Below are 13459 nucleotides of genomic sequence, written 5' to 3'. Positions count from 1 at the left end.
GCTCTTCTGGAGAATCCAATCTCATGGCTACAGTTCCTAGGCTTACATTAATGCTTGCCAAAGCTGGCCATATTGGGCTCTCAATCTCCATTGGCATCAGAAGGGTAGATTTTTTCATGATGACCCATTAGGTCTCTGTCATGTTGGGCTTCAGCAGCAGCCACAGGGCACATTCAGTGCTCAGGAATCCAAAGAGGAACCTCATTGTCCTGAGGAAAGACATAAACCAAACTCCGGGGCCACACCAATACTAGATCGGGTCTCCTCCACGTGCTAGTAGAAAGATCCTTCCATCGCTCCAGAGGGTGATTTGCAACAGGAGCCCTCCAGTGGCAGCTCTTTTTAATCTAGGAACCCAATAAAACTTGTAGCAATCACTCCATCAATTGCCATATTGTCTCCACATTCCTTCAGGAGGAATCAAAAATATCTGGATTAAAGTTGCCATCTCCCTTTCTTGGTGGAGGCCACCATTTTCTTCCTATTCCAGGTTCCCACACTTTTAGTTTGTCATCCCATCTATATGTTACTCCATCCATAGTCTTAAGCCAATACCCCTTAGTGTCTCAAGTTTTACACAATGCCCTTGGAATATCCTCAGAAACTGAATTATTCATCATGGCCAAGTTGAGTCCAGTGTGTTGAAACACATCATACCATGTGCTATAGTTGACCACACATTTGGTACAGTTTATTCAAGCCTGAAAAACTTCCCCAGGCTGCAGGTTTTTTCCCATGACCTGCATAACTGCCTTAACCCCACCTTGGGTGATCATCTCTGTATAATTTCCTGTGAAATGTACTTCAATCCTTTCCTGTATCACAGAAATCACCATTGATCTAGGAATACAGAACATGAAGATCAGATAAAAGAAAAAGACTAGTATTACAAGAAGTATTTATATGGAGGAGGACATGACATGTGCATGCCATAAAGCATGACCTTGGGACATGTAGGCATTTCTGCCTTGGCCCTCTAGAGGCATGCTAAGCAGAAGATCCGGATGGGAACACACAGAGGGTTGATGGTCCACAATTTTGGGTCTCCTTTTCTTCAGTCTCTGCTGGCAGCACGTCAGCTATCTTACATGCCGTCCCCGGTATTGTCATGACCTTTTTTCCCAAGTATAATTGTCCTTACCATTGTGTGTGTACTTTCTTTTTCACTTTTAGGATTAAGCATGAAAACATTGTTGCCCTGGAAGATATTTATGAGAGCCCGAATCACCTGTACTTGGTCATGCAACTGTAAGTACCTTGTTTTATGAATGCTGAGGGGGTGTGAATGCCAGTCCCCAAACAAATAAATGCTGTGGGCTGTGTGAGGTGACAAGAAATGATGAGTCTGTAGGGCACTGGAAAGCAAAGATCATCCTTATACAGGGCACCCACCCAGGCCTCTTCAGACCTGAGCAGGCCCGTTCTGTGGCTGTTGAATCTCACAGTTGGGCTCCATGCCCCTATTGCACTGTGCCTCTATGGCTGTCTCAAGTGCCAGGGCCAAATGTTGCCTAAAGACACTTCAGTGAGCCAAGTATGAGGAACACATCGCTCTCATCTCTAGGACAGACTCCCACCCCATCTTCATTTCCAGGGATGCCGGGGGAGGAAAGCAGATGGCAGCGTGTGCTCTGTCCCTCCCCTTCTCTCCCTTTGGTGGATAGTCACACTTGTGACTGCACTGGGGATTCATGACAGACACAGAAAAGGAAGGTATTACTGGAGTCAGATGGTGACATTGCCACCTCCATTAAGTTGTCCCTATAATCCACAAACACATAGGATTTCCAAGACAGGGAGGAAGTGAGAATATCAGATAGAGATGACTTACAGCATATTGTTTTTTAATTTAAGGTAAAATTATCTTTCTCACTACATAAATGCTTTACTTGAAGTGTGTGATTGTTAGGAATATCCGTTCTGTGTTTACTAGAATTAAATATTAGGAATCTCTCAGAATGTTAGGCCATCTCCATGACCTGAAGAAGTAGATGCTGGGACACCACATTATTGAGTCCTGAGACTGAGAAGATTGTTGTTGAAGATCAAAACAGAGACAATGAATTTATTAATGAGGTTCAGACTTTGACTAGCCAAAGACGTGCAGAACAAGTGGTGGTTAGGTAGGCTAGGGAATGGGTTTTCATGTTTTCTCTTCCTTATGGATGTTTGCCTAACTTTATCTCCTAGTGATCATTTTGATACAAAGAAATTGTCCCAGCAATTCACTTTTTTATTATTTCACTACTTTTAAAATATTTTCATGGGTGGTAGTATTTTAGATAAATAATTTAGGAATGTCCCAGTTGGAAGTGTGTCTGATTTTCTTTGACATCAACAGTGAGTCAGGCTAAGCAGCTGTTTCATTGCTTAGTATAGTGGGAACTACCCAGTTACCCAGGAATCTTTCTTAGTTCTCTGCTCTTTTGTTAGTTGTAGATACTGCACATTTCTGTTTTTTTTCTTTCCTAACTAGTAATAATTCTCCCCAGATTTAGAGACAGTCCCTAAGAACGCTTCTGACTTTGTTTTGTATAGTGTCTCCTTTCTAAAGATATAAATGAGTCATTTTCAAATATTGATTGCCTAGTAGGAAGAATATAACATTTTGGTGATGAGCAAAAGCCCCATAAAATGTCATCTGTGTATTGAGCTGCATGGCTTTTTTTATTATTGGTAGTGTAAAATGACTAACATCAGAGCCAGAACCTCAAGGTCTTTCCATTTATTTACTCCAGGGTTGTGTGTATGGAAATACACCACATATCACTTTAAGTATCCCAGAGATGGAAATCTCATCTGTGCCACTGACTAGCTGGGTGAATTTGGGCAAATGACCAGGCCTCACTGAGGACCAGTTTCCATAATGGGCAAAGAAGAAGATGGCAGTGTTTACTTTAGAGATGGGGTGGGGAATATGTGAGAAATGGTCATGAAGAACAGGGCCTGGGTATGCACAGGTTTCTTTATGGTCATCTGTATCATTTCATCAGAATGTCTCTGCAGATGCTCTTCAAATTTTAATGAGAAGAAGTCCAAATAGACCTCAGTTTTGTTTCTCCAAACGGCTTGATCATGTGCTCACCAGCAGAAGTGTATGTAAAGAGGAGTTAGCCCAAGAACAGCCAAGGGTCCAGAACAGACCCAATTGTAGACCAAAGCCTGGAGCGTCTGTGGTTGGCACATATATCCCAGTCCCACTCTGTGTTTCTCAGTTGAGAACGTCTTCTCTTGGTGGCTGCTAGAGGAAATGTCATTAGCATGGACCACACTTATGGAGACTTCTTAGTATCTCAGAGAGGAATTAGGCAGGAACCAGCCTACCTTTGGTGGGAGCACTGGGTCGTTGTGTTAAGGAAATCCAGCACAGAATCCTGATCTAAACGTGATGGATGTTTGAATTAGCTAAAGAACAAGGCTATGCATCTTCACTGTTCAACAGTTTAGAAGCACTGGATATGCCAATTACAACATGTTAACTTGTACCCATTCATGTTTCTTTGGTTTTCATTACTCTTTTAGGAATCAGTTTTATTGAAATGTAAATCACACAGAATATATTGCATTCAATTGAACTGGATGTCTCAGGGATGAACATAACACCACTATGTCTGATCTTCCCCTGAAAGATTCCTTTCCTTGTATCCCTTTCAACCTCGCCATGGTCCAATCAATGATTTAACTTTCACGAGAGTTTTTTTATATTCTAAAATATAGAAATGGAGTAATATAGTATTCACTCATTTGTGTCTGACTTAATTCACTCATAGGGATATATTCAGTGCATTTACTGAAGAAAACTTTAATTTTCTCAACTGCTTTGGTAGCTTTGTCAAAAATCAGTTGCCTTGGGCCAGCAAGATGGCCCAGCAGGTAAAGTGCTTGCTGCCAAGCCTGACAACTTGAGTTCAATCCTTAGGTCATACATGGTAGAAAGAGAACCAATCTCACAAGTTGTTTTCTGAACTCCACAAGTATGTGTAAAACACACACACACACACACACACACGCGCGCGCACACACACACACACGCACACGCACACGCGTGCACGCAAGCATGATGAATGTTTTAGTTAAAATATTACTTGATCATATTTTTGTACTCATTATTCTATTTTCTGTATCTGTCCTGGTGTCAATATTATATAATATCACAGCTCCAAAGGACATCTTAGAACTAGGTGTACTTTATTCCTATATTACATTATAATGCCCTTTTATTGTTTATTATTTTATAAAATGACTTTGGCATTCTTAAAATAGATTGTTCATATAAATTTTTAAATCAAATTTTGAGACTTGTTTGTAGAAATCTTGTGTGGAAATGCATGGAATCTAAATACAAATTTGAGAACAATTGACAACTTGAATTTGAGCTTTAATTCATAAACACAACTTGTTTCTCTATTTAGGTCTTTTATTAAACTTAGTCTACATTTTACAGTTTTCAGCATGTGGGCTTTAATATCTTTGCTCAGTTTAATCTGAAATATTTCATTTTATTGGTCCTGTTGTAACTGGGTGTTATTTCATTATTCTAGTTGCTTTCTAGTGAGTAAAAGACAATGAACTTTTATAAGTGATCCCCATGGTAGTTCAAGTAGATTTTGTTTTGCTTTTCTGTACTGATTCTTGCTCATTCCCAAAAGAATTCTATGTAGCAAAACTTTAATAATTTAGCCTTAATTACCAAGTATATTTTAAGGTAATATTATATCTTTGAAATAGCTTTTGTCATATATTTTGGGGATTCATATAAAACAACTCTGATCTTTCCTCTCTTCCATGATCTAAATAAAATATTTTTAAAGTAGTGACAAAAAAAAAATAAGAAGAAAAAGCAATGACAGAACCCCTGGGTGTATCAGAATACAGTATTAGTGGAAAGATTTCAACTTGCTTTGGGAATTTGTAGGCTGTGTGATTATTTTGTCATTGGATTTGGTTTTATTTGCCAAGGTCTGATGGCATTTTACTCCTGAAGCCTGTGGTGTGTAAATTTTTGGGTCTGGATCAGGGGGAAGTGGTTTTGTTCTTTTGGTTTTGTTTGCTTGTTTGTGTTTGCCTTCATTTTTGACTCACTTGGAAAGTCCTTGATTTTTAAATATGTAGGATTTAGAATACAACATCTAGGAGTACTGGATTTCACAACATTTGTGCCAGAGAGGGTTTTAGTTTCCTAGGAAATGTCACCCTCAGCACCGAGGCTCCTCAGCACTCTAACTCTATTGCTTTTATAATACTATCTCAATTCTGAGGGTGGGGTGTATTTGTCCTATGCTGCTACAGGAAAGATGAATTGTTTAGGGTATATTTATGTACATTTTATTTGCGTTTTTGACAAATATATTTATTGAGAATGCTATTTGGGGGATAATCTTCTATAGATAGTAAGAGACTGAGATCTCACTGATATAATTTATAGATGAAAAGTCAGTTTAAGTTTATTTCTCATCTATCTTTGGTTGCAGACTCTCAGTCCTGTATTTGGAAATGATAAAAGGCCACCCCCTTCACTTTTCCCCTTTACATCTATAGTGGGTTGAATAAACTGCAAGGTGACACGATAAAGTATACATTTAAAGGGCTGCAGAGATGGTTCTGTGGGCAAAGTGCTTGCCATGAAAACATGAGGACCTGTGTTCATATTCCTCAAATCTGCATAAGGCTAGATACAGCAGCACACATCTACAATCCTAGTGTTCCTACTGCAACATGAGAGATGGAGACAGGAGTGTAGCTGGATTTTCTTTTACTTTAGCCCCACATTGGAATGCCAAAATGTTGTTGATTGTTTTTTATCTTTTTCTTTTGGGGGACCTGCCATCCAGCTCCCAAGTAAATCATACACAGAGGCTTATTCTTAATTATAAATGCCTGGCCTTAGCTTGGCTTGTTTCTTGCCAGTGTTTCTTAACTTTGAATTATCCTATCTACCTTTTGCCTCTGGGCTTTTTCCTTTTCTTCTGTAAATCTTACTTTCACTTTTACTCCATGGCTGCTGTGTGGCTAGGTGGCTGGCCCCCAGTATCCTCCTCCTTTGTCTTGCTCTTCTCCTTTTTTGTCCCAGATTTCTCCTTCTATTTATTCTCTCTACCTGCCAGCCCTACCTATCCTTTTTCCTGCCTCACTATTGGCCATTTAGCTCTTTATTAGACCATCCGGTGTTTTAGACAGGCAAGTAGCACAGCTTCACAGAGTTAAACAAATGCAACCTAAAAGAATGCAATAAATCTTTGCATCATTAAACAAATGTTCCATAGTGCAAACAAATGTAACACATTTTAAAATAATATTCTGCAACATAGGAGAATTCTTGTAGCTCAGATATTCTGGCATACACCTGCCTCAAAATGGAAGGCAAGACCCAACCAACATCAGAGATTTTCCTCTGACCTTGACACAGCATCATGGCATGCACACACACACATTCATAGACACATATACATATTTGCACACTTATGTATACACCTAAACAAATAAAAGAATATATTAGAAATATATTGGAAGTACTTTTGTAGAAAAAGATACAGATTGTATTGCTTTTGTGCTTTACTGCCTTTCCAATAAGGCTTTAGGTTCCATACATGGGTACCTCCAGAATCTCTCTCTCCAGCCTAGAACTACTCAGTAGTTTCATTTTGCTATGTGATAAGTCCCATTGAAATTTTCCACAAGATCTGTTTATCCTGGTGTCTGTCTCATCTTAGTAAATGGCAGCCCCCTTCTTCCAATTTCTTAGACTCAAAACCTGGAATCATACTACATTCATCTTTCTCACCCAACAAACTTACTCACTCAATATTACTAACAACATAATATCATAGCTATTGCCCAGGCCCAAGAGACTTGACTTTCTTTCCCCAACCTTACTGCTGTCTTAGTGTGTGTCATAGTTAGGGTTTCTACTACTGTGAAGAGACCCCATGATCAAGGCAACTCTTAGAAAGGAAAACATTTCATTGGGGTGACTTACAGTTCAGAGGTTCATTATCATTATTATCATGGTGGGAGACATGGTGGCACACAGACAGACATGGTGCTGGAGAAGGAGCTGAGAGTTCTACATCTTCATCCAAAGGCAACAGAAAGTGAACTAGATACTGTACATGGCTTGAGCATGTATCAGACCTCAAAGCCCATGTCTACAGTGACACACTTCCTCCAACAAGGCCTTACCTACTCCAACAAAGCCACATCTCCTAATAGTACCACCCACTATGAGCTTATGGAGGCCAATTATATTCAAACTACCACAGTGTGCTAGCCAGACTCTTGATGGAGACTTCTAGCCCCAGTTTTCATTGTCTTTACAAAGACTTTACAGCAGCCCCCAGGACTGTATCAGCCCTGACACACTATAAGCCCCTGACCTCTTGTCCCTCCTCTCACTTACTCTTTCATTCAGCTGCATCCAGACCAGATCGCTGATTGTTCCTCAAGCAATCTGAGCTTGTGCCACTGCCATGACTTTGTCACAAGTGGAAATTATCTGTCTGTCCGTCTGTCCATCTGTCTATCTATCTATCTATCTATCTATCTATCTATCTATCTATCTACCTATCTATACTTATTTTGTGTGCACACACATTACATGTGGAGGGCAGAGGACAACTTTCAAGAGTCATCTGTTTTGCTCCCATCTATCTATTATCTATCTATCTATCTATCTATCTATCTATCTATCTATCTATCTATCTATCTATCTATCTATCTATATACCTACATACCTATCCATCCATCCATCCATCCATCCATCCATCCATCCATCCATCCATCTATCTACCTATCTATACTTATTTTGTATACACACATATTACATGTGGAGGTCAGAGGACAACTTTCAAGAGTCATCTGTTTCACTCCCATCTATCTGTCTGTCTGTCTGTCTTTACTTATTTTGTATACACACATGTTACATGTGGAGGTAGAGGACAACTTTCCGGAGTCTCCTTCCGCTGTGTGAGGCCAGCGGTCTCAACTGGGTCCTCAGGCTTAGTGGCCAGCCCCTTCACCAGCCTAGCCGGCTCTCTGGCCCTTCCCTTAGATCTCTTAATGCTCTCCTGGAATTCAGGGAATGCTCGGATTTCTGCTAGATGCCATTCTTTTTTTTTTTTTTTTTTTTTTTTTTTGGTTTTTCGAGACAGGGTTTCTCTGTGTAGCTTTGCGCCTTTTCCTGGAACTCACTTGGTAGCCCAGGCTGGCCTTGAACTCACAGAGATCCGCCTGCCTCTGCCTCCCGAGTGCTGGGATTAAAGGCGTGCGCCACCACCGCCCGGCTAGATGCCATTCTTTAAAGCTATTTCCCTGGCTCATTGTATAAATTCCCTCCCTCAACTCCTACTGTAGACATGTTGATTCCCTATCTCTTCCCCCAACATTATTTCTCTCGTTAACACTTTTCACCCTCAGAAAAGTTAACTTCTACTTTGTTGCCTGTGAGAATGGTACTTGTACACTGTGTGGAACACTTAATAAATATTTGTTCTGTACTCAAGTTTCTCTTCAGATCATACAAATCTTTCACTTTTTAAATATTTGTTCAAGGGCTAGACAGATGGTTCAGTGGTAAAGAGTACTTCTTACTTTTCCAGAGGATCTGAGTTCAGTTCCCAGCACCCATCCTGGGCAGCTCACAAATACCTGTAACACCAGCTTCAGAGGATCTGACAGCATCTTTGGGCCTCTGCAGGTACCTGCACCCATGTGCATATACCCCTCCATACATACAAACCCATAATTAAAATTAAATAAATCATTAAAAATAATTTTTCAATTAACATCCTATAGAAAAGGAATGGTGATTAAGAAATATATCTATTTTTCTTCATCTTTACAGCAAACTTTGGAGGTTGTATGTTATAATTTTACATAGAAAAACCAAACAGAGAGAATAAATCATTTGATTAAGGCAACAAGTAACCCATCATGTACCCTTGACCAGTGTAGTATAATATTCTAATAATATTTTCTAAGCAAAAAACTTGTAGGTACTATTAATGTGAATAATTCAGTTTACCTAGAAAGCCTTATTAATTATGATTCAGTAAATATTTTAAAAGCATAGAAGAAAGATTATTTAATAATAGCATAAAATTTTACCTGAAAAATCTCATTCCATTCACAATTACTGTTTTTCCCTTATATAATTAAAAAAAATAATGACTATGAATGGATGAATGATTTTTGTCAATATGGTGATTTACTTTGTTATGCTTATTCTAGGTGAGATGCAAATATTTCTAATATTTATTTCATGCCATGATAGCATTCAAATATGTATAATATAACCAGATACCTGCTGAGATTGAAAACCTAAGAATTAAATGCATATTCTTTGAAGAATATTCATTTGGTTCCCAAGTAGCCCAGGACATGAAAATATATGCAATTTCCAAGAGAAAATGTGTTTCATCTACTGTGCTGGCTTGTGTATGAAGCTGCTTGAACAGTTCCCTGTTTGGGGGGTAGGGTCACCAATGTTAGCTTTCATGGGGATATTGTATTCATAATTTATACACTGTGTTCCCAGAAACATTTTTAATTAGAACACAAATTATCACTCTCAATAGAAAGCCTTCGGTAAGTAGCCAAGCATAATAGTGAAGGAAAAATGTGTTTCTGAATATAATACCTTATTATATTTACATATAAATTACTGAAATCTTATCTTTATTCACCACAGACAGTTAATTAAGAACTCAGTAGGCCTGTAGTTTCTGCTCAATATTGGGTGGGTAGCTAGGAGGTTTTATGGCATAAGACACAGATGATCCTCTTTAGCAGCTGTCTTTATAGAGGGGTGATAACCTGCCATGACTGCTTTCTTTCAGAATTGTTCTCTGTGCTCTGAGAGGAAGCACCCTGGATGGAGGGTGATTAAGAGTTAGGCAGAGTCCTCAGGGAGGTGGGAATGGGGGGTAGGCTGGGGGAAAGGGGAGGGAGTGCGAGGGGGGAGAATAGGGGAACCCGTGGCTGATATGTAGAACTGAATGGTATTGTAAAATAAAATAAAAGAAAAGAAAAGAAAAAAGAAAAAAAAAGAGTTAGGCAGATGGGTGTAGGGCTAAGAGAGGTGGCTTATGCTCCTGGCAGAAGATCTAGTTCAGACAGAGGCATTATTGTGGAGCCTGGAAGCGGGGATGGGGAGGGGGAGACACAGACTCTGGTCTGTGAGTGGCTGAGCCTGCACAGAGTTGAACCTGTGAAGGGCTAAGTCTGTGGAGGGGTGAATCTGTATGAGGTTGGCCCTATGAGGGACTCTGTCTATAGAGGTTTATATTTGAGGAGTTTTGTCCTTTGGGGGTTCAACTTGGCTGGCTTGGGGGGAGAGCTGTGTGACATCTTGGTAGGCAATAGTATCTGGAGACTCTGGCCGATGCCATCTTGTTACTTCTGACTACTGCTGCCCATCTGTCACCCACCAGGATAACTGTTGAAGAAATACTACTGGAATAGAAAGGCTTCAAAAGTTGCAAAGACAAAAATCAAATGGTCCAATATAATCTTGAACAAGTGTTATTAGAGTCAACTATATGAAATTTCTAGAACATAGTCATGCTTTCTTTCATCTTTTTAAATTCACAAATTTATAGCTATAAATCTCTTTATTGTCAGGACTTGGGGCTGAACCTAATTCCTCAGTCTTATTAGATAGGAACTCTACCACTGAGCTATATTCATCCCTAAGCCCTATAAACATCTTTTAAAGATTTTTAAAAAATCGATTCATATGTGTATGTGTGTGCGCGTTTGTCTACTGTGTGCCCTGTGAATGCAGAACCTTACGGAGGCCAGAGGAGAACATTGGATCCTTGGACATGGAATTACAGGCAGCTGTGAGCCACCCTCCGTGGGTGCTGGGAACCAAACTAGGTCCCCTGCCAGAGCAACAAGTACATTTAGCCATGGAGCCATCTCTCCAGCCTCAACGTCTTACATGGCTTTTGCTCTGTGCCATACATTTTGGTCGTTGTGTTTCCATTTAAAATTTTCTCTCAGTTTTCCTCATGATTTCTTTTGTAGTCCACTGGTTGTTTAAGAGTATTCTGTTTAACAGTGTCTATATTTCTGAATTTTCTCCTTTTCCTTCTGCTGTTGATTTCTGGTTCCCATCCCTTGTGAGGCAAATGGATGCTTTGTGGGATTTCAGTCCTTGTAAACTTTACTAACACTTGCTTTGTGACCTACCTACGGCTCTGGAGACTATCCCGTTTCATCTTGAGAGAAGAGTGCTTCCACCGTGGCTGGCTGAGATGGAACTCCTGTATCTGTCGGGTTGAGTTGGTCTGCAGTGGGCAGGACCTGTGTTCTTTTGTGACCTTTTGTTGGAAGAGTGTTGTTGATGGCTCCTATTGTCATGTGTTACTCTGTTCGGTTCCACTTACGACTACTTCATATATTTTAGAATTACAGTCTTCACTCCTGGTGTGTCTGTTTTTTTATTTTTGTGCTGAATTAACTCCTTTGGGACATATACTGTCATTTGTCTTGTAGGAGGTTTTAGCTTTTTGTAATCATGCTTAAATATATTTTTTACTTTTAATATATTTTATGGTGCTTTTTAAGATACTATATTCCCCATTTGACCCGCTCTGTGTGACAAATATCTTTGACTACAAGTTAATGAGATCCTAAATTATGCACAACTTTAAAATGCCATAACTCTTTTGGGGGATGGTGTTCTGAAGATCATACTCATGGCCTTGCGTTAGGCAAATACTTTACCACCAAGCTGTAATCCCATAGCCCCAGATAAAAATCTTACCATTATAGAAACCACTATAGAATCTTCTAAAAGTATCATCTGACTACTAGGACTTACTTTTGAAAAGCCATAAAAGAAATGGGCTTAGACTACAAAGCATCAATTTCATTAATTTATTTACTTACACATTGCACAGATAATTTATTTCATTTAAGCATTCATGTAATCATTGAAAATCAGCAGGCTCAGACTTGTAAAATACAAAAATCTAGAAGGAATCGCTGCTGACGTTGTTGCTTCCAATTCCCTAGCAGATTGAAAACTTGGAGTTTATACAAAGAGCACCTGCACCGTGATAGATTTCAGAGTGTATTAGATTAGACATTCTAGTCTGCCATGTTCCAGGACTGCCATTCTATGTGACAGCTTAATCAACGGAGCAGAGATCTGCTCCAACCCAACCAGTTTCCTCATGCTGTGCAGATTCAGTGTATGGATTCCTACTGAGGGTGTTTTCTCATAGTGTTCCAATTTCTAAAAAGCTTCTGCTGGGCTCAGGCTTATCAACCCTCTTTTCTCTGTGCATCACAGCACTCCGAATGTGCCACAGTGCCACACAGGCTTCTTAATGCTCTGCGTCTGTCACGCAGCCCTCCTCTGCACCCCAGCACCTCCATCTGGCTACCTTGTCACCCTTCATGGAAGTTGTCTGCTCTGGTAGGCATTCTCTGCAATTATAGAATTGTACCATCATCGAGGAAAGTAATTACTGTGTGCTCTAATCACCCCCTTTAGACTGTATGATCCCAGAGACCTGGTCTTAGAGAAGTTGTCTCTTTCTTGAAATTCTGTAACCTTCATCTGCACTTGTTGTTACACATCGTCTCATTCATTCATTCATTCGCTCACTCAAGAAGTATTTATGGAGCCCCATAATATCTCGTATTATTAGCTGGGGGGCTATAACAATGAATAAGCATTCTATGTGTATGAAGCTTATATAACAGGAGGAGAAAGAGACAGTAGTCAAGTAGCATAATAAGTAAGTGAGTACACAAGGTACTGCTAAAGTCTTTTGAGAAAAATTATAAGGGAGGATAAAGCATGCTTGAAGGAGGGTGGGTAGTTAATGCAAAATGGCATGGTGACACTTGAATGTAGACCTGTAAGAGGTGAAGTGGTGCCACAGGACCAGGCCTGCCCCAGGCCTGTGATCCATGCAGCCACCCAGGACCGGACCCAACCTAGGTCTCAACCCTTTTCTTTTGTCATCCGAAAACTCTTAATCATTCTAACCTTTGAATGTGCCATTCCTAAGTGAAGTCAGATTTGACAATGGGGCTTGTGTCACAAGAGACTGGGTACAAGTGTATGGGCTTGGGTCAGCTGTGTGCATCTATTTTAATCACTTTTCTGTGGCTGTGATGAAATACATGGCCAAAAGCAACTTAGAGGAAAGGGCCTGTTTTAGCTTACAGAGGTGATACAGTCCTGATGGCAGGAAGGGTGGGCACTGGGACTGTGAGGCTGACCTGGCTGTTAAGAAGTAGAGAGATCACATTTCCTTCACATACAGGAAGGAGAGAGAGAGAGAGAGAGAGAGAGAGAGAGAGAGAGAGAGAGAGAAGAGAAGAGAAGAGAAGAGAAGAGAAGAGAAGAGAAGAGAAGAGAAGAGAAGAGAAGAGAAGAGAAGAGAAGAGAAGAGAAGAGAAGAGAAGAGAAGAGAAGAAAAGAGAAACAGGAAGTAGAGAG

At 40.0% G+C, this 13459-nt stretch overlaps 1 protein-coding gene across 3 annotated transcripts in view; it reads left to right on the top strand.

The window, feature by feature from the left end:
• Positions 1–13459, top strand: part of Camk1d (calcium/calmodulin dependent protein kinase ID) — a 411952-nt gene that overhangs the window by 266197 nt on the left and 132296 nt on the right. For all 3 annotated transcript variants that reach the window (XM_006974656.4, XM_042278119.2, XM_015993508.3), the window contains exon 3: positions 1174–1248. In XM_006974656.4, the coding sequence (XP_006974718.1) occupies positions 1174–1248 (75 nt within the window). The remainder of the gene's footprint in view (positions 1–1173; positions 1249–13459) is intronic.

The sequence above is a fragment of the Peromyscus maniculatus genome, chromosome 5 (genome assembly GCF_049852395.1).
Source record: "Peromyscus maniculatus bairdii isolate BWxNUB_F1_BW_parent chromosome 5, HU_Pman_BW_mat_3.1, whole genome shotgun sequence".
NCBI classification, from domain to species: Eukaryota; Metazoa; Chordata; class Mammalia; order Rodentia; family Cricetidae; genus Peromyscus; species Peromyscus maniculatus.
The sequence above is the reverse complement of the archived record's forward strand: the minus strand, read 5'-3'. Positions and strand labels throughout refer to the sequence as shown.